This window comes from Penicillium macrosclerotiorum, assembly GCF_028827735.1.
Source record: "Penicillium macrosclerotiorum strain IBT 26536 chromosome Unknown utg000006l_segment0_segment0, whole genome shotgun sequence".
Classification (NCBI taxonomy): Eukaryota; Fungi; Ascomycota; class Eurotiomycetes; order Eurotiales; family Aspergillaceae; genus Penicillium; species Penicillium macrosclerotiorum.
In genome coordinates, this window is record NW_026643085.1 from 2169194 (window position 1) to 2193119 (window position 23926).

The window sequence follows — 23926 nt, forward strand, 5'->3', positions numbered from 1 at the left end:
GACAATTTCCGAGCTTTTGACTCGTCCGGAGGTTAACCGCCCGCTCATGTGACCGGCAGATGCCGACGGTCCGCGGAGTACGTACAAGTTCTCCGTTGAATAAGGACTTCGAAAGATAAGCATCTGGAGAGACCTAGCCTATGAGATATGCAGCTATGTACTCTTCAATAAAACTCGCTTAGTCCGGCTACGCTGCATTATTTTGCTTTATCTCAATCTAACACTGCTACTCTCCCAATCTACCCTTTTCAACATCTAGTGCACATTATTATTGGATTAAGGTATTTTCTTCATAAAATGAATCAAGAGTGACATTCTAAATCTTAAATATCAAGCTAAATCCTTTTTTTCTTTCCACTTTTCCTGAGAATTTCATCAGTCCAACTCATAGTCGGTACGGTACGAGACACCAAGCATTACGAAATTCGATTTCGGGCGGGTTTGCCAAAAATAGAAGAAACGGAACAATTGGAAATATGATGTCTGGACAAATTATCGGTTTTTTTTATAGTCTCTGGACGTCTTGAAAATTCAGAGGTGATCAGATAACTATTGCTTATTTAATAGGAAATTATGAGAAATTCGGGTTAGACTAAGTATGTGGTAATGCCAGTGATAGTGTGGGACTGGTAAGGCAAGTCGAGGTTTATTATCTACGAACTAATAACGAAAATCTACCATTCGTTCTTCTTCATATGATATGAAGATTCAGGGACGGGCATTAGCTCTGAATTATTCAAATATTGAGCGATTGTTCTACTCAAAGCCCCTCATAAGCGATAGATATGCCTGTCACTAATGTCGAATGAGCCTCTTATGACTGAGCAAAATTCATGAAATGAACGATTTAGGACTCACAAATATCGAGAAAGATGCTTTCTTCCTTTAGCTTTATTATTAACCCAGACACTGACACTTTTTGCGGAAACTGGAAAGATTCCATAACCACGAGTATCAATAAAAACGGTGCCAGGGCACCAGTCGAGAATATCGGTCCACTCCTCTCCCGCGTGTTTGGCCCCCACATACATGCGTTTGTAGGTTGCAACGGTATTACTGATCACACATGCAAGACCAGATGGATAATATTCGTTTCCATAGCGCACAAATCCTTTCCATTTTATCAGCTAATACTTGGTTGAAAAGAATGTTAATCACTGACCAATGCAATTGCGCCTTTCAAAATAGTCTCTCTGCTCTCCGTAGGCATAGAGTTTTCGAGCACGCATTAAAACAGGTAACTTTCCTTTACATGAGGGTCGAAGCTGAGGACTTGGACCACCTCTCACTCCATATAGGTCACCATAAAAGACGCACGGTTGGCCTTGACTCCTTAGAAGAATCAATGAATATGCGATAGGTTTGAAGAATGGCATAATGATTGTCTGTCAAGTAGAATATATGAATATGGTGATTGATTATTTGCCATAGTTAGAGCAAACCCTCACCTCTAGGGACTGGCCAGGTTGCTAGAGGACATGAGCATCCTTCGACTTTCCAGGCTGGATTCAGAAAACTTACCGTATCATGATTTCCCACAAAAGTCTAATTAGCAGACTGAGTCTTAGCAATCATGGATTGTAAATGATCGTCTATAGTTATAGATCCTTACTACTGCATGGGCCGGGCATTCTTCCACCAACGTCCCCTTGAATAATTTTCGCAGATCTCCACCATCTGTCTGGGAAGTCAAAGCAAATTTTCCAAGAAGTGGCACATCAAACAATGACACTTGGTAATCCATCACTTTAAGGTACTGCAGTAGAAGGCTCACCTCGCCTCTCCAGTATTCTCCCACTAGAAAATAGTCGGTACCAACTGTATTGCGTAAATGATCGACAAATTCTCTTTGAAATGCAGCAGAGTAATGTTTAGCTGCATCAATACGCATGCCGCTGATTGGCAGCTGTATCCCGATCCACTCCGCCCATTTGAAGATATCCGCTCGTACTTCCGGGTTTGTGTGATCCAGGTTGGCAAACATCAGATAGTCGTAGTTACCATGTTCATCACTGACATCATTTGCCCATTGTTTTCGGGGCCCGGAAGTCTTGTAGACTGCCTGTTGCTTGCGTATCTCATCCCAGTCCACACCATTAAAGTGATGATGGTGGTACTTCATGGAGCTATATTTTCCTTTACGGCCTGGGAAGTTGAATCCTACCCACCCGGAAATGATCTCAGGGCGCGAGGTTTCAATGTTGCGGTCTATGATACCGTGAGCGTGACTTGAGGCCCAGTTTCGGGTAGCATTTCACAAACCTGTTGAGCTGACTTCGACTGCTTGGAATACCTCCGTATAGTCTGCCCCAGCCTTGTGGTTTAAGACTGTATCCCAATAAATTCCGATCCCAGATTCTTGAGCAGCTCGCACAAGTGCCTGGAGGTCTTCCTTTCTGCCCCAACGGGTTGCAATCGACCCCTTTTGGTCGAACTCACCGAGATCCCAAAGATCATATAGATCGTATCCTGTTCCGATGGGGTCCATGCCCTTGCAACCAGGTGGGATCCATATGTTGTCCACACCAGCATCTTGAAGGCTAGGTAGCGCCATTCTGAGCCGGTGCCAGTGCTGTTGGTCAGCTGGCACGTGCCATTCAAAGCCCTGCATCATCAAGGTATTTTGAAGAGCGGCCCATGCCGGCACCTTTTCCAGGTCGGTATCATCGGGCATCTCTGGTGAAGGGATCAGTGGGTGTCTCTGGAACCTTGCATAGTGGCTCGATCTCCATTCACCTTCAATTTCTCTCCATTTCTTTACCTGGCGTCCCATTTTCAAGCAACAACTGAGTAATGACAGCATTTTTTTAACAACCACGGGCCTTAGCCAAGGCTAAGTTAAACGAGCGCGGCCGCTACGTCGCTTACGTCGTCTAAGATGTTTAACGGCGAGTGATGAGAGGTTGAGACATCTCTTAACTGACTCCGATATATCAAATGTGGGATTTTAGAGGTTTCGATAGCAGGGCCAAACAGGACTGAAAATAGTGACACCGACACCCTGCTGTGCGATTATACCCAGAGTACATCGGCTGAGGTATGCAGAGATTAGTCATTTCGCCCAAATTCAGGTGGTCAGTTTATTTGCAATTTTCGATCTTAAATTATCAGAGTGGGACAGTAACATCGAGCACTTCTTTCTAAATTTACTCTAAATTGTGCCTTACAGCCGCACTCTCTGTCCAGTTGTCTGGCTTCTACAACAAAAGGATCACTTTGCCGTATGGAATGAGACGCTATCGCTGACCATTCAAAGATGGGCTTGACGCGGAACAGGTCCCCCAAAACGTCAATGCTTTGAGACACTGTCACAAGAATGGCTCCATTCTAGATACCGTACAAATAGCGAGTCTCCGTGCCAGCAATCTTCCCTTTGGCCTTCTTCGCATTACATCTAACAAGACAGTGTAATCCAAGTTTGAAGTTCATCCGATTACTAGATTTTCAATCGTTGTTTTAAGTATTATCGTAGGAATTCTCGATTTGTGGAAATCGAGTTGTCTATTATTGTGTAAGACAGGTCAGCACAACGCGATGCGATCCCTACATAGGACGGAGTCGAAAGAGGGCTTGGCACTGTGGTGGCTGGCACCGGGCGCTACATAACAAAATGCCCCATCGCTTTTGCCAGGTGTCCACTTAGTGGCGTGGGGAGGCTGACCGTGCGTTCTGAGTAGTAGTTAGATATTATGATTAGGTCAGAGAGGGATAGCGGTCAGGAAAAGTAATGTGTTTTAGGAGTCCAGCGGATTTAGGAAAGATATATTTCAATAACTCGTACAGTGAGTGCATTGTGACAGGGATTCATGATATTTTCCACAAATAGAATGTGGAGAGTCCTGCAATCTAGAACTTTTTTTCATTCAGGCCTTTCCCTTCTTATCAAGCGCTGCGCATTGTTATAAAAATATCTGTGACTTGGCAGTGAAAATCTGCTTACTCCATGAGCCGCCATAATAAGATAGGCAGGGCCTTAAATTGCCATTTTCGTATTCCTAGTCTGTTGTCCTACCACTACGGCCTTATTCAACTATCAATAATTGTTTCTCAAGTTTCATAAATTGGACTTAGGAGGATGACTCAACTCGCAATGGAGAGCACCTTTGTTATGTTATCAGTACTTAGTTGAACCAAAACTTTTTTGATATGAAAGACGTGACGAGCTAGCATGAATTACAAGTTCAAGCGCGAAGGGATAACCATGTCCATATACGTCATCTGTCATAGGGAAATAATAGACTCCCTTCCCCGAAACAGTTATATACTCATGTACTGAGATGCAAGCAGTTGTCCAACCAGTGAGAGGACTTCCGTCACCGCCCTCATTATGCAGCTGCATTATTAGACTCATATTTTGTTCAATTGCGTCGATTGTCTACCATTTGATTTGCCACATGTGCGTGGTTCCCTCCGTGTTGGCCCGGCAAGGGATTTCTCGGAAATTCAGGGCGGGTTGCCGGGAACCCGACTAGCGCTAGGCCATTTAGGGTTTAGCGCAGCATCATCCCTTTCAAACTCTTCTCCTGCTTGCTCCCTTCGATTCCCCCGACGCCAACTCTCCTCTCTTTTCCCTCCCCACCCACCCCATTCTCCCATCATATCAAAATGGCCGCCGTCGCTGCTGACCAGAAGCCCTCTGGCGCCGCTCTGTATGCGCGCTTCGCCTTCGCCGGCGCTGTCTGCTGCAGTGTCACCCACGGTGCTGTCACTCCTCTGGATGTGTAAGTAGTACGAACGATGTCGACATTATCCGGCGGCTCTCGGTCTAACATTGCGCGCAATTGATAGTGTCAAGACCCGTATCCAGCTCGACCCGGTTACCTACAACCGTGGTATGATCGGTGGTTTCCGCCAGGTCATCCAGAACGAGGGTGCTGGCGCTCTCCTGACTGGTCTCGGCCCTACCGCCGCCGGTTACTTCCTCCAGGGTGCCTTCAAGTTCGGTGGTTACGAGTTCTTCAAGCAGCAGTCCATCAACTACTTCGGCTATGAGACCGCCAAGAACAACCGCACTGCTGTCTACCTCGCCTCCTCCGCCTGCGCTGAGTTCATGGCCGACATTGCCCTCTGCCCCCTTGAGGCTACCCGTATCCGTCTCGTCTCCCAGCCTTCCTTCGCTTCCGGCCTTGTGAGCGGCTTCGGCCGTATCCTCAAGGAGGAGGGTGTTGGCGCTTTCTACTCTGGATTCGGCCCCATCCTGTTCAAGCAGTAAGTCCTACCTACGATTGTCGGAAGTTCGATATTTGGGGAAGGTTTTACTATCGAATTGGACTGGCGAGTGCTAACGCGGCATGATCAACAGGGTTCCCTACACCATGGCTAAGTTCGTCGTCTTCGAGAAGGTCTCTGAGTCCATCTACGCCTCCGTTGACAAGGAGACCCTTACCGACGGTGCCAAGACTGGTATCAACCTTGGCTCCGGTCTCATTGCTGGTCTTGCTGCCGCTCTCGTCTCCCAGCCCGCCGACACCATGCTGTCCAAGATCAACAAGACCCAGGGTCTCCCCGGTGAGGGCACCATGTCCCGTCTTTTCAAGATCGGCAAAGAGCTTGGTCTCCGTGGCTCCTACTCCGGCATTGGTGCTCGTCTCTTCATGGTCGGCTCCCTCACTGCTGGTCAGTTCGCCATCTACGGTGACATCAAGCGTGTTCTCGGTGCCACCGGTGGTGTTGAGATTGGCAAATAGACTATTCGAGCGTTGTAGATGGGGGAGGATGATAGAGACTACCCTTAGATTTTTTTTTCCATTACACCTTGTCCATCCCTGCAATCTGATGTACAATACTTTCACGTCTCAGTTTTCCTTCAAAGAACAGGCTCGGTTTCACTTGTTTCCAACTTCAATTTCTCCACAAATTATATCAGTATAGTCATCATACACGTTCTGAACCTCGTTTCGGTCCTCGACAGATTGACAAAGAATTACCGCACACCCGGTCAGAGAGAGGGAGAGAGGGAGAGAGACTATCGTAATAATCAAGGTCTTTGCTCTTCATTTTTTAGACAACTTTCACAATAGCAGTCGTAATACACGTGAAATCAAGCTTGGTTATTGATCGGGATTCTAGGCTTGACAATATCCCGTGATTTAAACACTGTCTCAAAATTCGCTTGCTTCACAAACCATGCATTTATCAGTTTCCATTCTTGGCTTGGATCCTTAAGCCGGATCTTTATGTTGAACAAATTTGGTTAGCTGGCACATCCTCATTGGGGTGTGGATATCAACAAACCTCGAATCGCCTCAACATGCTGGGAACAAGTTTGTATATCTCGAGCAAGCTGATGTTTTTACCAATGCACGTTCTGCTTCCCATTCCAAACTGGAACATCGTTCCGTTCATCTCTTTAATTCTTCGATCTTCGATCCCTTTACCACTTTCAGTCTTAGTAATGTTTTCGTCTGGAAGCCAGCGTTCAGGCCGATATGCTTCGGAGTCTTCCCCGAATATGTTTTTGTTCATGTGGATGATCCATGCCGAACAACCAACAACGGTACCGCCAGGAACAAAATGTCCGGCGATTTCACAGCCATCCTCCGGAACAACGCGCTCAAGCGGGAGACCAGCAGCCGGATGTAGCCGAAATGCTTCCTTGATACACGCATCTAAATAAGGGAGGCCCTGGCTTTCGTGCCAAGTGACAAGTCCCGTTTCGTAGTCTGCAAAGACTCCAGCACGTGCTGCTTCATCAATTTCAGCCCGAAGGCATTCAAGAGCTGCCGGGTGCTTGAGTAAGAAGTAAAATACGGCTGACAGGCTGATGGCCGTGGTCTCCGATCCGGCAAAGGCCATACTCACGGCCATAGTCTGGACCAACGTCTGGCTCATGAACTCAGGATGGGCTTCGTTTGCTGCTAAGAATTTCGATAGTAGATCAGGTGATTTGACGCCTAGTTCTGAGGCAGACTTTCCCTTTGCCAATTCTGGTAATCTTTCAGCCATTCTATTTCCAGCAAATCGTGCAACCTAGAATAGTTCAGTCACGAGTGCATGATAGAAGAATCATCATGTTGATGACATTGAAACTCACCGCAAATGTGGAATCAACAATTCCCCACTGGGAAAGCTTGAGATAAATGGGATTTTTGAGTAAAAGGAGGTCCAAGAAAGGAATCTGCCCGATCTAGGAAAGTTAGCATGGCAAGCGTTTTTCGGGGGGGGGATATAGAGACTTACTGGCGCGACATAGAGGAAAAGTGAGGATAGATACGCAACAATACCCTCAATATCTTCATTCTTTTCTATGAACCCATGCCTCTTGCTGTACGTGATTTCTCCGATGGTATCAAATGCGTAGAATTGTAGCCACCTCGGAAAGTCACATCCGTTGGGGTTATTGACATAGATATCGTTTGTCTGTTGCAAGAAAAGCTTCGTCGTATTATCCACGAACGGTTCATACTGAACAAGTGCTGACATTGCGAAAGCGGAGCTCACACACCGACGGAATTGGCTGTGGAAATCATTGTCAGTAGAGCTGAAGAGAGATTGTAGACGATGGCCCTTGGCAATTGATTGTTGAACAATATAAAAGTCAGACTAATTGAGCTGTCAGTTTGAAACAAGAAATGCGGCCTGGAGGGAATATAAATGGATGCAGGCTGGTATCTACCTTGATGAACCCTTTGTTCAGTCCATAGATTGTCTTCAATGCCTGGGGATCAGCGAAGGATAGAGAATTTGGACCTAAACGAACGACATCTCCGTACTTCTTGTGAAGGAGACGGTGTGTGATTTCAGGCCTTCTCCCATAAACGTCGAAGAATCGCCACCAATCTGTTACTGATGCAACTAGGGGGCCTGGATATTTGGCAAGACCATTATAGTATCTGTTCTTGATCAAATATAGAAACAGCACCGTCAATGACGCAGCCAGCCAATGTTGAAAGATGGCTTGGAAAATGTGCTCGGTCAATCCGTGCATGTTGAAAAGCCTGGTCCGAGAACAAGAACGTTGCAGGGCACAATTTGAGTGAAGCAGGTACTATAAAACGGAGAGAGATATAGTAGATTCGGCATATCATCCATCTCTCCATCTACCGAGCCCTATGGACGGGAGTGACCAAGACAGTCTCGTGCGGGTCTTATCAACAGAAGGACAGCCCCATCGTCCAGCCTATACCGAGTATGGGAGCAGTCAGGAAACATGGCCACTAATGATTGGTTTAGCTTTGGTGGTATCCTGTTCTGGGCAGATCTGTCGATTGCAGCGAGGGGCCCAAACGCCGGCGATGTTTGTCATGCCAACGAATATCCCTCACAATTGTCTCCTGATTAACTTATGACGGAACGGTCGGGGTGCATGGTCTATCGAGGCTGAGGAATGCGGGGGCGAATTTCAGGCCGTGGGGCTGCCCCACGAGAACTAGGCACGACTCTAACGCGCATTCCAAGCGCGGGGACGGTATTTCGGTTCAATTTAACTGCCGCCCCCCTATACTCATTCCTTGGTGGCTTAGATTGAGAGGAATATGGAAGGATTTGGATCAAGCTATACTGCTTCGATCCTGGGAGATCACGGGAGCTTGCCATTTCCAAAGGGGCAGTTAGACCCCTAAATTTTCGTCTAGATCTTCCAATAACTTGAATGAAACTTCATGAAGAACAGATGGCAGTTTTTTAATTCTACTGGAGCGCCTTTCGATGATTTCTTGCTTTACCCAGAGCAAGTTTTCGCTTTCTATCCCGAGGCCTACAGAGCAGAAGACCTAGTGCGGCTATCTGACCCGAGAAAAGTGATGCAGGTCGAAGCGTAATCAAGGATGTGATGTACTTTAATCACCGTTTTTACTATCTTCGCAATCAAATCATCATTATACAAAATTCATGGCCATCAAGGCCTCTTCCTTCTGTTGTCTTTCAGCATTTGTCACCCGGCAGGCTGGTTCCCCAGGGTCTTTTCTCCAGAGGGAACTGGAAAAGTGATATTCAAGAATTTCATGCCCGGCCCTAGAAAATTTTATTTTCATCATTATTTTCTTCGCTATGCACACAAAGACATATATTAAATCATCACCCATCTTCATGTTTTATCACAGGTAGAATCTCATCACAGATAAGAGTCTTCCCAACGTTTTTCTGTCTCGTCCCATCTCTTCTCCTTTGTCCCGCCTCCATAAACGTCAAACTTCTGTGGGCCTTCAGAAGAGACAATATACCCGTGTTCACATGTGAGGAAGGATACTTTGGGCTGATTCTCATAAAACTTGTCAAAGCCAGAGTCAAGAGCCTCAGCCAGACTATTCACCTTTCCAGCAGGGTGTAATTGACGCCACGGGTAACGGCAGGCATCGCCCTCGCAGGATTTCAGGACCATCATGAGCGCGTCCAGACGGTGTAGGATTTGGGGAAGCTCCCGATTAGCAATCTTATAATGAGAATACTGATTCGGGTGAGCGGCTAGATTGACTGTCTGGTGAGGATCATCCTGATGATAATATTAGCTTTTGATTTTGCAATACTGAATTCACGCTCATCAGGCTTCTTTACCTTCAAATTATAGTATTCAACCTCATTTGTGCACCACACTGCATAATATAAGCTATAGCCATCGGAAACCAATCGAATTCCCTTGTAGGTATTATTGTTGTAAGAGTTGCCGATCTCATTTGTCTTGTCACTGGCGTATCCATAGATCCCTTCAGGTACGGCTAGTCCCCAGTATTCGATGGCGACGTGCTCCGTCCTATCGTCAGATGTACTAGCTTCGAGGGTGAATGGAATAGCCTTTCCATCAAGCCCCTCTCGTGTAGAATTGGCAATGGACAAGAATGTCGGAGCGAGATCGGTATGGCTGGTAACTGCGTCGAATGTCTGATTCTCTGGAATACCCGGTCCCCTTACGATAAGAGGAACATTGATATCGGTTTCTTAAGAAATAATTAATGCCAAAATAATTTGAAAGAATTATTCAGAAGGGGCTTACCATAGCCACAGTTCTTGCCAGGTTGCATGCGATGCTGACCCAAATGATACCCGTTGTCCGTTGAGAAAAAGATATAAGTGTTATCAAGTTCCCCAGCTTTCTCGAGTTTTGCGACAAGATTGCCAACTAGATCATCCACGGCTTGCAGGGCCCGCAGACGACAGCGTTGAAACTCGTCAATATAGTCAATGACGGTCTGGTTTAATTCCGGAATATTCTCGACCCAGCTAACCGCCCCTTCAATCAATTTGTTGAAGCTTTCGTCCCGGGGGGCCTGAAGTTCCTTGAATAGGTCGGCATGGCGTGGTGCAAATTCTGGCTCACCGAACCAGTTTGCGTTGCGAGTCGAGTCATGCGAGCCATTTGCATGTGGCGCGTTCGGCGCGACGGTTAGCATCCATGGGTGATTCTGCTCCAGTGCTTCATCCAAGAACCCAGCTGCCTTCTCAGATATGACATCGGTGGAGTATTTACCGTCGTATTTAACTGGTGAACCTCCATTTCGAGTCATCCGTGCATACCAATAGCGGTATGTGTAGGGATCTAACAAGAAGTCTGATCCATTGAAACCACGGGCGTATGGCTTATTGTAATTGTCCTCAGTATGACTATTCCAGAGCTTGCCAACATAGTAGGTGCTATAGCCTGCATCTTGCATCCAGAGTGGCAAGTAATTGTCATTCCATCCAGCTGACACGACCTTTGGGTATCCTCCATAGGGGAGCGAGACATCGGTGACATTGGTGTTGTGTGGCATGCGTCCAGTCCAAAGATTCGCGCGTGAAGGGCAGCACAGCGCAACAGAGCAATAATGTTTTGAATACGTTGTTCCTTTCTGGATGAGTAGTTCCTGTGTGTTTAACTCCAGGTTAACATTGGCTCGTAGCCGAATACATCTGGTATTGTCGACTGACCTGCAGTTTAGGCATGTGCTCTAATCCTCCCACATGTTTTCCCTGATCATCTGTCAGAATGAAGAGAATATTGGGCCTCTTGGCCACAGCTACTGTGGCTAGCAGCAGCAACCGAAAGATATTCATTTTTTAGGGGGAAGACAGAAAGAGAGAGAAAGACTAGACAATACTCGTGAGAATAATTCGTCATTCCGTGGTTCTGAAGTGACTCCTAAATACATCGATACTACCATATAAACTTCTTGGGATCCCCTCATTATGATAGCATCAAAAAAATTGAGTACCGCTTGTATCATTTCTCCACAGAATTGCACAGCCGACTATTCTCGGCGATCTGGCATTGCTTCCTACCTCATTAAGTAAAGACCCTGCATGACCATGGCTGCTGATCGACGGCGCTCATGGAGAACCGGAAGCATATGGAGTCTGAAGGTCGATCATGGAGGAAAGGAAGGCATACACCAAAGCCGGTATCTTCCTACAGTGAGGACTTTGCCAAGCAAGCCTCGATTGCGATTACGAAATCCGCACGTTGATGGTGCAAGAAAGATCGGCAAATCACGTCTTCATAGTGGAGATTGACTAACATGATCATCGCCAATGGCGATCTGAGCTATGAGACTAATGTAAATTATATAGAGCGCAGATGAAAGGATGATATAATGGTCGGGTATGTGAAGTATATACAAAAGACATATGCAAAACAAAACAACGGGGTTTCATAATCAATGCTGTGGGGTAAACAAAACAAGCAAATCCACGCACGCTTCGATAGTAAAGTCTTGTCCCACACTTTTTCAAGTCTAGAATGGTTCACAGATAAACACATGTACAGAACGCATACAAAAAGTGTTCTCGACTTCAAATCAAGTGACCACCTCCAGGATAGTGCTTTTGCTGAGCGTAGTGATTGTCTTCAGTTCCAATGGCAGACTGATACATCAGAGCCTCCTGGGGCCAGTCACTGATTGGTCCGCTCTCTTGTGTACCTGGACGGGAATGTGCAACTCCAGACTCGCCCGCATAATGTTGCTGACTGGGAAGCGAATCCTGCCTAGACGGACGCCGCTCAGTTGTCTGGGGAGCGGATTGCTGGGGAAGAGTCTCCATCGGGGTATTGATAATATCGAAACTGAATCGGAAATCACGATTGGCACCAGTGGCGCCATCATGAGCAGGCTCCATGGAATTGAAGTGATCGTCATCCTCGGTCACAATCGTCGCTGACTGGGGCTCCTGGATATAAGGAACGCTAGAAGTCGCTTCAGGCACAGGAGTTGAAGAAACCATATTTTCAGTGCGAGTGTCAAGTTCGAGATGCTGGCGTGGAATCTTATAAGATTCCTGAGGCGCATCAAATCTTTCTTCGGGAACTACGGCCGCAGGAGATCGAGGAACAGCAGGGATATCACCAGTCTCTGGATTAACGCTGGAGTGCCGGATACTGTTGCCCATGGTGCTCCCAGGTTTGGAGCTACGGCTCGCGCGGTGTTGAGATAGGTCAGCGAATGGATGATCTTCATCCATGTCTCGGATACTAAACTGGGCTATGGTGCGCAATTTGCGAGTCACCCAAGAAGCCAAAACCTTCCCGCGTTGCTTTTCGCCGAGGCGGGAGCGAGGGAAGTCACCCGATGAAACGAAGGCAACGATATCCGTGACAACCTGGTGTTCGTTCAAGACCGTGTCAACAATGACAGGTACAAGGGAGGCCAGGAAGGCCTTGCGAGTGACCTCAACTACGACCACAATCAAACCGCCTGCCTGGAAAATAGCACTGTGAGGGGGATATTAATGTAAGCAGGTGACCATGAGAGTGCAAAGTTAAACCATAATTGAAATTACTCACCATCCTCCGTTCACGATATTACGGTGGCACCTTTCAACAGAGTTCTCAATATCCATAGGGAAGTGGTTCAAACCGTTGACCTCAAAAGTCTCACCAATGCTTCCCAGGACAAAGAGTACTTGCATCTCAACAGCCTGTCCACCATGGCCAATGGGTCGGGTAACAGTGTGCAAGAAGCCCAGATCTCCAGTACGAACATAAGGTACGCTGGGATCACCATCGGCGACTCGACCATTCATCCTCTCGGCGTCAAACTCCTGCCTAGATCTATAGAATCCCTGAGCACAAGCATCAGATTGGACCCAGATCTCACCATACTCTCCAACATGCGCAAGAGTGCACGTCTCCGGGTTCACAATGGCAATTTGTGTGTTAACTGGAACCATGCCTGAATCCTGGACTAGAAGAGCGCCTGGATCAGCATCAGGGTCCACGGGATAGATCAGACCGCGGCGGAGGCTGCGAAGGTCCAAACAAAGCTCCACCGGTTCAATGCACATATAGGATCTGGTCACAATCATGGGATTCAGGACGTGTGAGTACACAACATTAATTGCGGTACGATCCAGACCAGCGGAAGCGAAATGCAGGCGAACTTTTTGATAGATATCGACTCTGGGTCTACCTTCCGCCGAGATCATCAAATTTTTGAGCTCTTGCATCTGGAAGCCCTTGCCAGCCATGGCGCTCATTGCATAATCCAACATCTGACTGGTCGCGTAGGTGTCCTTAATCTTATATCGTGACAGAGTGACAAATAGAGTCATTGGGTTTTGAGCAAAGTCGACTGGCGAAACAAGATAAGTAGGCGCGCCGACGTAGATACCCATCAAGCAAGTGTGAAGGAAACCAAGACCCAAAGTACTGCGCACACTACCAAGCACTGGTCGCGAGCTTGTCATTTGACATGTCTCTTTCTGCACCTTGCACATCCCCATAATAGTATCATGGCCAATTTGGACCGAAATGCGTCGCTGATCTGGCGTCCAGTAGGTCCAAACCATGGCGGTTTGGTTTGCTCGAAGCCAGGTATCCTTAATGGTATAACCAAGCTCGCGGCATCCATGTGATTGCTTCGATGGCTTAGTGGTGTTGTATATGGCAGGAACACCAATCCGGAGGACCTGTGCAGACTGTTTGATGTGCTGGGAGACGAGCTTTTGCCTCATGACATGGTCAACCTCAGTGTTGACGATGATGGCCTTCACATTGAAATCGTTAATGACGTGCAAAAACGCAGGTGCATCTTCCGAGAGACGGTTTTGATCAATGGGGGCCAGTGGGATGACGACGACACCCAAGCATAAACAGGCATGAACGGCATAGATATACTCCTCGGAATGAGTGTACATCAAAACCAAGTGGTCTCCTGGGCGAACCTTGACCTTATTCTTCAAGTAAGTCGCAACGGCGGAAACCTTCAGGTCAAACTTCTTCCAGGTAATACCCTTGCCTTCCTTGCCGCGGCCATCAATGGAACAATATGCTAGTTCTTCGGCCTGGCGAGAAACACGCCACTGGAGCAGGTCAACAATTGTATTGAAGTTGTTCAGCGGTGTTGATGTTCGGTCGTCCATGACAACATCTCGGTAGTCCACGCCAGAATACTGCTTCTCCTGGTAGGCAAGCATCTCTTGCCTGGATGCCAAGGCCAGCGGCGACCAAATGCCGCCCTCGGGGTCAACGCCAACGGGGAGATTCATCACAGAGCGTTCAACTCCAAACTTGACGTGCACAGCCTGTAACATGCCAGCCTCGAAGTCCTTGCGACAGAGCATGTTGCCAATCTCTCGTCTTCCATTCTTCGTCACGCGGGGAAGTGTGTTTGGAGCTGTTAAGAGAACACAGTAGACACGAAGATGATGCTCTTGGTAGAGCACTTCCATGCATCGCTCTGCAAGAGAATCAAGAAGGACAGAATCCAATTGTCGCGGTGGACCACCGGACGTTGTGGGTGCTGTTGAAGCAGCGAAAGACTCTAGGACAATAACCGGCAAATGTTCATCATTTACAAACACGTCGAACGCGGTGCAGTCATGGATCTTCGGCACCTTTTTGAGTAGACTAACAACCAAGTGCTGGACAAAAAAGTATCGGTGCTCGGTGATTTCTTGGCCATGCTCAACCCATTCCACTTTCTGGCGTAGTCGATCTTCGTACAGACCTAGCACAAACACTTTGCCTTCGATCACGCAGCCTAGCAGGCCCGTACGTAGGAACTCGGGCTCCACAAGCACAGGAGTAGGGTTTGAATCTTCAAATTTGTAGGGCCGAGCATGGAAGATGGCCTCGGTATGTTTGGGTAATGCCCAGAAACCTCCAGATAGCGAAGGAGAATCTACCCATATTTCACCAACGACGTTTTGTGTGCATAGAAGGTTGGTCTCTGGATCGACAATAGCCAGTGTAGCATCAGGGATGGGGTAACCAAAGGCACCGACACGGACAGCATGTGGCATGCTCTTGGCATACTTGCGAGCGTCTTCGCCCATTGCCAGAACCAGAACTTCATTGCTTTTCAGGGCCTCCTTGTCAAGTAAAACCTCGCCTAAGTCATTTTTTGCAGTTTCCTTAGGAGCAGAAACACGAGAACCGCCGCCGAGCAGACTGCTACCAAAGCCCGTGTTGGTCTCGGATTTCTCAAATTTCGCATCTTCTTTTTTGACGTCGCGTATCGCAGGATCCATCTCATGGGTCAAAGAACATCCCATTCGTTCTTCACCACCTAGCCAGTCACGCACGCTGATGACCATTCCGCCGTGCTCGGGTAGGCAGAGCATTGGACAAACAATCTCCCTGGCTCGCGGGTTTCTCATGGGTCGCAGCCATCTATCAGTCAAAATCTCATGAAATTCCGAGTCAAGAGTAAGCGTGTCAATTAAGCAAAGTTTGACACTGCTGAAATTGGGCTCCGCATTCTTCTTGAAATGTCTAGTCGCCATAGGATCTTGCTGATAGTTGTATGCAGCAATCTTGAGTCCAGAGTAATCGGCGGCCATGATAGTCGCACGATACTTTGTGATAAGATGAGCGTAAAGGCCAGGAGTTTCGACAGCTCGGTCTTCGTGCCAAACAGTTGTATGACCGCCATATACGGTCATCAGAACACCCAAAATCATACCAATTCCTTGTCGTGGATCGAGATAGCTGATGATAGTCTCTCCCTTGGCATACTGTTTGGTGCTAGCATCGGTGGGAACTGTGGAAACCATAGCACCCAGGCAAGCCATCTGATGCATGATCGTCCTGTGGCTCATCACTACGCCACGCATATCTCCAGTCGGAGCTCGTGCAAATTCGATATATGCCAGGTCGGGCACAACAAGAGCGGGAGTATCATCTTTCTTCTTGGGATGAAAACTGCCAAATTCGTTGGTCTTCCACCATTCAACTCCTCGTGGCCAATTCAGCTTCTGCGCGGTGATGTCTCGCTGGAAGCCCTTCAAGTTGTTCTCGGTAGTTAAAGCAAGATGCGCTTGAGTTGAGGTCAGGACCAAGTTCAGAGCCTGATAGTCGTCTAAACTATTGATCGGAACAGCGACAACACCTGCGATGAAACACCCCATGAGAGCGACAGCAAACTCTATGATCTCTGCGTCGCGGTAAATTAGGGCAACTCGATCACCGCGATACAAATTACTCTTATCGCGGATCACTTGGGCAACTTTCTCCGCACGGCTAGCTAGTTTGTCCCACGTTATCGACGCAATTTCTTTTCCTTTCTGGTCCAGCACCCAATACGCAGGCTGTTTCGGGTGGACTCGTGCGCGATGGCGTAGGACGGCCGGGAGGTTGTCAAAGTTTGACATGGGAATATTTTTATCATGAGGATCATTCACTGCAAATGGGATATCACGCGGTTCTAGAGGCAGCAGGTGCTCGATGGCAGGTCCATGGGGGAGATCTGAGGGCGGGATGAACGGCGGCGGGATGTTCGCTGTTGGAGAGAAGGCTTCGCCGGATTGAGAGTAGCGATGATACCCACCACCGCCACCACCGCCATAGCTCTCTCTGTAGTCATCATGCTGTTGTCCAGCGAAGTCCGAGAAATATCCTTGCTGCGAGTCGAGCATTGTGGACTGTCGCGTGACCCCACCCGATGCAGGATCGTAGTCACCCATGCCGTCATCCATGTACTCCGGCTGAACGTATTCTGGCTGGGAATATTCCGGTTGCGATTCGGGGTTGAAGGCGTAGTTTTGGCTCATTAAAGTGGCGGTCCTCGATCCGTCTGGTCCTTGCGACCCCGGGGGTGGAGGCTTGGGAAGAAACAGCGAATCGTACGACGCCGACGACGGCATCCGGTCCAAAGGTTGTAACATGCCGGTACTGTCGCGTTCGTAGGCGCTTCCTCGAGATGAGGCCGGATTCTGTGCATCCATGCTGACACCGTGGTTGTACCCGAACCCTCCGCTGCTTTGCCTTCCATCAAAGCCAGCGGCATAGGTTGGAGAAGCGATGGTAGGCTGTGAAGACTCGGCCGTGGGGGTCGCACACTCAATATAGCCGGCGGAATTACATGATTACCGTCAGATGGATCTTCATAGTCTGCGATAGCATGGGGGTTGATTTCGAGCGGCTTATTGGGGCCGAGGAATTGGGAGAGTAGGAGCGTGCGTCGCTTTTGATACCTTGGAAAACAATCCTCATTAGCTGACATTTTTTTGGTATAGCATTCTAGCAAGCCACGACATCTGTTTTGCCCTGGAAAATTGACCTCATGTCGCTGGATGATGCTTGGGTGAGGCCGGGTGGTCAGATTCGCATGGGTTTGCTTACCCTTTCTCAGTAATATCGCCCTCCTATCGAGCACCCGATCGAGTCAGTACGAGATAAGCCCGCGCTGTATACTTGGGAATACATACCTCCAACTCCCGGTCCAGGTTCCGCAAAGCGGACTGGAGTTCCGGACTCTCTTCCACCATTTGGACACGGGGAGGGCCTCAGCTTTGAGGTAAGTGGATCGAACACGCGGGGGAGGGATAGAAATGGGTCGATCAGGAACACTTCATCTCAATGAAACAACAAGGCACCAAAGGAGCGGAGCGAGAAGGAGAAGAAGAAGAGGGGTGACCTGCAGTGACCCCTGCCGCTTGTAGTCGAGAAAGCCCAGGGTCGTTGGACTGTCAGCGAATTGTCGTGTCTCAGTGTTGGACTCCGCGCTAGAGAGACCCAAACGTCACCCACTTCAAGGCGGTCAGACAGATGAACCGAGTTTATGACTGAGACAGGCGGGCGCTTGGACGTTCCACTTGGCTGCTCTTTATGAACCTGGGGGGAGCCGAGGGATACAGAAATAGCTGCTATTATCACAAAGGGATATAGTATAATACATCGTCAAGATAGCAATTATGGCTTCTCAGGTACCCGTGAAACAAGGTATAGTTACATGTCGTATGTATTACGTGGGATCTCACACTCGGCCCCGAGGAGGCTTTCATATTATCTTCACAGTAATTATACATCGTGAAAGGAACAGAGAGTTGACCATGTAAGATAGACACAATGATTCCAATAATAGATCCATTGCATCTCAATGAGACCATGCAGTCAGTGCGCATGGAAATTCAACTCCAAACCCAACGTGCCAAGAGGACGGCAACGTTTTGCCGCCTGAGGCATCATATTTTTTTTCATGACCGCCCGCTGACATAAGCCCGCCCGTGATTGCCCTAACTCATGTGACTCCACACAGGCTAAGCGAGCGCACCTCCAAATTCCTGTGTGGATAGCACGCCTCATTCGAACGTTCAACCACCCTTCGACAACCCGGTCACCCTTTCCCACCACACCTCGACAAGGTCAACATGTCTGACAACGGGGAAATTACCGCCGTCTCGGTCCTCCCCAAGGAGGTGGCCGCCAACGCCAACGCCGGTGTGCTGCTGTTCAACAAGTGGAGCTACGATGATGTCGAGATCCGTGATATCTCCCTGACGTGAGTCTTTTCAATCGACGGCGAGATGATGCCTCGAGAAGGCGTGGAATTGGTTTATTTTGGTCGTGTACGCCGCGAGTCTGGAAAATTGATGGAATGCGAACGAAGGGGAAGGGGCTGCGCGCAGACCGACAAAACCAATTTTGCGCCGAGGCGGAGGATTCTCGAATCAACATGTTTAGCAGCGAATTGCTAACTCCTTTGCCTATCAATAGCGACTACATCCAGATCCGCCAGCCCGTGTACACCTCGCACTCTGCCGGTCGTTATGCCGCCAAGCGTTTCCGCAAGGCTCAGTGCCCCATCATTGAGCGTCTGACCAACTCGCTCATGATGAACGGCCGCAACAACGGAAAGAAGGCCATGGCTGTCCGTATTGTCGCTCACTCTTTCGAGATCGTACGTTTCCCTTCTATCCTTGTGAACAATTTTGGCCCCCGGGTTTTTTTTCTGCACCCGAGCCCGTTTCCCAAACCACACGTCCGTTGTCTGTTGCAAGTTTCTAATTGTCATCACCTCGTATTTTAGATCAACATCATGTCCGACCAGAACCCCATCCAGGTCGCTGTTGATGCCATTGTCAACTGCGGTGCCCGCGAAGACTCCACCCGTATTGGCTCTGCCGGTACCGTCCGTCGCCAGGCCGTCGATGTCTCTCCCCTGCGCCGTGTCAACACCGCTATTGCTCTCCTGACCATTGGTGCTCGTGAGGCCAGCTTCCGTAACATCAAGTCTATCTCCGAGTGGTACGTTTGCACCTTGACATGTCCATTGTGGCAATAGAATCCCCGTTGTCCGAAAGTTTTGCTAACTATCATCCTCTTTTAGCCTTGCTGAAGAGCTCCTGAACGCTGCCAAGGGTTCCTCCAACAGTACGTTCTTCTGTTACAATTTCTGCTGAATTCCCTAGCCTGTGGTATACTAATTGATATTTCAGGCTACGCCATCAAGAAGAAGGACGAGCTCGAGCGTGTTGCCAAGTCCAACCGGTAAAGGGTGTGCTGGATTCATTCTCCGTTTGGTCCTATGTGTTATTTGGATACTGGAGTGAACGGGGTATTTTTCGCCGGGTTTCGATCGATCCACACGCATCTGTATGACTGCTACATGAATTGGGACAGTTATGGGAGAAGCAAAATCCAAAAAAGGGAACGCAAACGGATAGCTTATTTCCTACCAGTGACGATGTGATCGGAAGGGCCTCGGGTGGTAATGGCCAAGTTTTCAATGTGAAAAACAAAATTTTTTCCTCTTCAATATGGTAGACATCTTAGCATTTGCTTTTTTTCCACATCTAGTAGTTTACCAGATTTTTATCTGTAGCCGTGCCAAGTGCAATATTCTATGCCATGACCAAATAAAATACCCAGGATCAGGTGTTTTAGTAAGGAGTGTAGCCATTAATTTGATGGTCGGTAGATTCGATTGATACTGGGTGTGGAGGTGCCTGGCCCTGTTGTCCAGATTTTGGGGGGCCGCTTATCGATACGGCAGGAAAAAAGTTTCGGAGAGGCGCTTCCTCCTGCCTCTTTTCTCACCACCCTCTTTACCTCCCCGACTGAAGCCTTAAATATGGTCAAACGAAAGCTTGGGGCCTTGGAAAAGGTCGAGGCTGATTTGTGAGTATTAATTACTCTCATTCCGGCAGTGCGCCCGGGGTGCGACAAGAAGTTTTACAGTGTGGATATTAACGCGCTTTTCCCAGGCCGAATCTGCAGCACAAAATTCGGAGAGATCCAAAGTAAGTGGCCCGAAGAATTCTCTTTTTAACAGGGTTTTTGTCTTGGAGAGCAGAGTTAACAGTTGCTCCCATCAACTCAGATCTTATATCGAAGATTTCCGCGCCCAGCACTACCAATATGAGTCTCACCGAGAAATTTTCATGGCTGCGCCGTCGGCAGCCACCGATACTGGAATTATCTCTCTTCGCGAGCTGATTGATTTCATTTCACATGTTGCCGACTGTTATCCTGAAATTTTGAAAGATTTCCCGCAGCAGCTCATCGATATGTTGATGCAACATCATTTGGTGCTGGAGCCCGAACTGAGAGAAAAGCTGGTTGGGAGTGTGGTACTCCTGAAAAAGAAGGATCTGGTAGACTCAGCTACGTATGCTTGCCACTGCCTTCAGAAGATATATGGTTTCGGATTCTAATTGGCTTCAACAGGCTGCTCCATACTCTTTTCCCCATTCTTATTTCCACACCAAGCAAGACTCTTCGAGCACTGCTTTTTCAAAAGATCTTGTCTGAGCTCCGTCAAGCTAATTCGAAGACCACCAACCACAAATTGAACCGTACTATGCAGACCGTTCTCTTCAACCTGGTCACCTCAGATCGCACATCCTCCAAAGCTCTATGGGCAATCAAATTGACTCGGGAACTCTGGAAGCGTCAAATCTGGACCGATGCCAAAGCGGTCGAGATTATGAAGGAGGCGAGTTTGTCAGAGAACGAAAAAGTCATCGTGGGCGGCGTGCGTTTCTTCTTGGGGGGGGACAAGGAACGCGAAGAGGCAGAAGATGAGAGCAGCGACGAGGAGGCCATTGATGTTGGCCGTATCAAGCACCAGCTTGGCATTAACAAGAAGACCAAGAAGAAAGCTCGTGTCGCTGAAAAAGCTATGGCTATGCACAAGAAGAAGGACCGCAAGAAGAACCAGCCCCATCCGCTGAACTTCTCGGCCCTTCACTTGCTGCACGACCCGCAAGGGTTCGCAGAGTCCTTGTTCTCTAAGCATTTACAGAACACCAAGGCCAAGCTCAACTTGGAGCAGAAACTTTTTGTTTTGCAGCTTGTTTCGCGACTTGTGGGCTTGCATAAGCTGCATATCATGCCTCTCTACTCCTACTTCCAAAAGTTCCTGACCCCCCGTCAGCCATCTGTCACCTCTTTCTTGGCGTCTTTGGCCCAAGCATCGCATGACCTTGTGCCCCCCGATGTTCTGGAGCCATTGGTTCAGAAGATTGCCAATGAATTCGTCTCCGAGGCCTCTGCAGGAGAAGTTGCTACTGCCGGTCTCAATGCTATCCGAGAGATTTGCGTCAGGCAACCTTTGGCAATGAACGAGACACTTCTGCAGGATCTTGTCATGTACAAGAAGAGCAAGGATAAGGGTGTCATGATGGCCTCCAAGGGTCTGCTGAGTCTCTTCCGTGATGTGGGCGCTGAGATGCTCAAGAAGCGTGACCGTGGCAAAGAGGCCTCTATGGGTCTCCGGGCTGGAACCAAGGAACAAAAACGATTTGGTCAACAAGAAATTGGCGGTATTGAGGGGCTTGAGCTCCTGGAGAAGTGGAAGGAGGAAGAACGGCGCAAGAGGCGTGAGGAGAAGGGCTTGGCTTCCGATGCAGAGGATGATGAAGAGGATGAGGCGGATAACTGGGCCGCCTGGAACGTTGAAGACGATGACGATAGTGATGACTCTGGCGAATGGATTAACGTTGAAAGCGACGTGGAGATTGAGCTGAGCGATTCCGAGGATGAAGGCAAGGCCCCGCCCTCCAAGAAAGCCAAGCAGGGCGAAGAGGAGGCTAAGGCCACCGATAATGCTGCCCAGGAGGTTGCCAAACTTTCTACTCTCGCAACCACCAGAATCCTGACCCCGGCTGATCTGGCCAAACTTGCGGAACTCCGGGCCCAAGCATCGGTTGAATCCGCTGTCAACGGAAGGTCACGCCGCGCCGGTCAGCCTACTTCTCGCCACACGGATGATCCATTGACTGCCGAGGAGATTGAGGGTCTTGCAGCTTTGTCTGCCGGAAAGGCCACTCGCGAAGAACGTATCGCCCATGCCCGTGAGGGCAAGACCGATCGTTCTGAGTACAAGTCTAAGGAAGCTCGTCGCCGAGAGAAGAAACAGGAGCTGGGCAAATCAACAACAAACAAGGAGAAGGCGCGACGCAAGAACATGCTGATGACGCTTCGCCATGCGAAGAATAAAGGCAAGCGGTCTCTTGTGGAACAACGGGCCATTTTGAAGGCTCATCATGAGCGGAAGAAGAGAGGTGGTAAGAGAGGAAATATGGGCAACTAGCCATGTTTGCTGGCTCTTCGCGTTGCTAGAAAATGAGGCGGGTGGAGAGAGAATGCTCATGCTGATACATACATATCATTTACCAAATTTGGAGTTAATATAGCAGGCGCTAGAACTATACTGGGTGATGTCAATTATGCCATTCTATACCTCATGCTCTTGCTTATATTGTCTCAAAGGCTATCGTAAAGGATCTTCAAGGAACTTGGTCTCAAGGTAAATCGTAAAGCTTTAACCTAAGATGGAAGATAACTCAAAATCAACCACATCTAGACCAATGCTCCGTCATCACGTGATTTGACTGTGTTGCCGAAAAGAGTTTAATTAATTGCACTCCGTGACACGCGCGACGCGATCAACGCGTCCCCCAGCCACAGTTCATCCCGGCGATCTCTTATTTCTCATCCGTCCTTCCACTCTTCGAGCATACCTATCACAATCTGCCTATATCCAACGTTCATTCCACTTCTGTCCCCATATACCTCGTTTCTCAGATCACTCTCCACTTTTTCAATCCCACAATGTCTGTCGACACTACTCTCTCTAAGCGCCGACGATTCCAAACCCCGATCACAAACTTCTTCCCCTCAGTACCCTCACATCCACAATCTTCGGGTAGCTGCGCCGTGACGAACGACCATTACTCTGCAAGAACATTCTCTGCGACCCCGGTGGTTCCAGCAAAGATTCAAGCCAATCTCCTCTCAGTCGGCATGAGAGTCCGCAAGTCTGTTGGAGATGGGTACAAGACTCAGTTAGCGATGAAGGTCGACAAGCCCCCCATTACAGCTGAGGCATATGTTGCCCAGTCACATTCTGGAAACACCCGCCCTGCCGAACTTGCGCCTTTTTCGGGCCTTGTCAAATCCTCATACGACTCACAACCCACATCCGATCATGTCATCACCGACGACGGCGATGCCTTTTCTCTTCCTCCGAGCAGCCAAGAATCAACAGTTTCTTCTGTGTCCCACGCTAGTGCTATGAACACACAGAAACGACAGTTCGACACTGAAGACGATTCTGATGACGAGGCCTGGACAGATGCACCTGTTGGTCGAACCATCATCTCCCCAAAACTCGGTCTTCAGAGACGCCACATTCTTGCTCAGCGTGCGAGCAGCCGATCCACTATGGATCTGGATGATTTTGGAGAAGCCCCATTCCTCTGTCGACGTGAAGAAGTCGACGCAGATTACGCCCCAATGGACTGTGCGTGATTCGACTCAAGACTAGCATGCCTAGGCTGGATTCGCTTTTTG

The 23926-nt window shown here is 48.6% G+C and overlaps 8 protein-coding genes across 8 annotated transcripts; 4 read left to right on the forward strand and 4 right to left on the reverse strand.

Moving 5' to 3' along the window:
- Positions 1-1154: 1154 nt before the first annotated feature.
- On the reverse strand, positions 1155-2803 carry N7462_006059 (alpha-amylase; the record flags this gene model as incomplete). The annotated part of the gene is made up of 5 exons (XM_057077777.1): positions 1155-1385; positions 1449-1469; positions 1522-1545; positions 1613-2208; positions 2263-2803. 5 exons carry the CDS (start codon positions 2801-2803, stop codon positions 1155-1157), a joined length of 1413 nt encoding a protein of 470 aa, XP_056933357.1.
- A 1802-nt stretch (positions 2804-4605) lies between these two features.
- On the forward strand, positions 4606-5687 carry N7462_006060 (putative mitochondrial phosphate carrier protein (Mir1); the record flags this gene model as incomplete). The annotated part of the gene is made up of 3 exons (XM_057077778.1): positions 4606-4721; positions 4789-5208; positions 5303-5687. The coding sequence occupies 3 exons, from the start codon at positions 4606-4608 to the stop codon at positions 5685-5687; spliced, it is 921 nt and encodes a 306-aa protein (XP_056933358.1).
- Positions 5688-6040: 353 nt separating this feature from the next.
- N7462_006061 (cytochrome P450) lies at positions 6041-7927 on the reverse strand (the record flags this gene model as incomplete). The annotated part of the gene is made up of 5 exons (XM_057077779.1): positions 6041-6172; positions 6235-6969; positions 7034-7126; positions 7180-7542; positions 7616-7927. The coding sequence occupies 5 exons, from the start codon at positions 7925-7927 to the stop codon at positions 6041-6043; spliced, it is 1635 nt and encodes a 544-aa protein (XP_056933359.1).
- A 1125-nt stretch (positions 7928-9052) lies between these two features.
- On the reverse strand, positions 9053-10968 carry N7462_006062 (sulfatase family protein; the record flags this gene model as incomplete). Its single annotated transcript, XM_057077780.1, has 4 exons — positions 9053-9430; positions 9493-9872; positions 9929-10778; positions 10843-10968. 4 exons carry the CDS (start codon positions 10966-10968, stop codon positions 9053-9055), a joined length of 1734 nt encoding a protein of 577 aa, XP_056933360.1.
- Positions 10969-11703: 735 nt separating this feature from the next.
- Positions 11704-17616, reverse strand: N7462_006063 (putative AMP binding domain protein; the record flags this gene model as incomplete). Its single annotated transcript, XM_057077781.1, has 5 exons — positions 11704-12619; positions 12692-17157; positions 17211-17322; positions 17471-17493; positions 17557-17616. 5 exons carry the CDS (start codon positions 17614-17616, stop codon positions 11704-11706), a joined length of 5577 nt encoding a protein of 1858 aa, XP_056933361.1.
- Positions 17617-18498: 882 nt separating this feature from the next.
- On the forward strand, positions 18499-19622 carry N7462_006064 (40S ribosomal protein uS7; the record flags this gene model as incomplete). The annotated part of the gene is made up of 5 exons (XM_057077782.1): positions 18499-18629; positions 18845-19028; positions 19158-19375; positions 19458-19501; positions 19567-19622. 5 exons carry the CDS (start codon positions 18499-18501, stop codon positions 19620-19622), a joined length of 633 nt encoding a protein of 210 aa, XP_056933362.1.
- Positions 19623-20201: 579 nt separating this feature from the next.
- On the forward strand, positions 20202-22664 carry N7462_006065 (SDA1 family protein; the record flags this gene model as incomplete). The annotated part of the gene is made up of 4 exons (XM_057077783.1): positions 20202-20248; positions 20335-20370; positions 20451-20738; positions 20798-22664. The coding sequence occupies 4 exons, from the start codon at positions 20202-20204 to the stop codon at positions 22662-22664; spliced, it is 2238 nt and encodes a 745-aa protein (XP_056933363.1).
- A 521-nt stretch (positions 22665-23185) lies between these two features.
- N7462_006066 (uncharacterized protein) lies at positions 23186-23884 on the forward strand (the record flags this gene model as incomplete). Its single annotated transcript, XM_057077784.1, has 1 exon — positions 23186-23884. The coding sequence occupies one exon, from the start codon at positions 23186-23188 to the stop codon at positions 23882-23884; it is 699 nt and encodes a 232-aa protein (XP_056933364.1).
- Between the last annotated feature and the right edge of the window lie 42 nt (positions 23885-23926).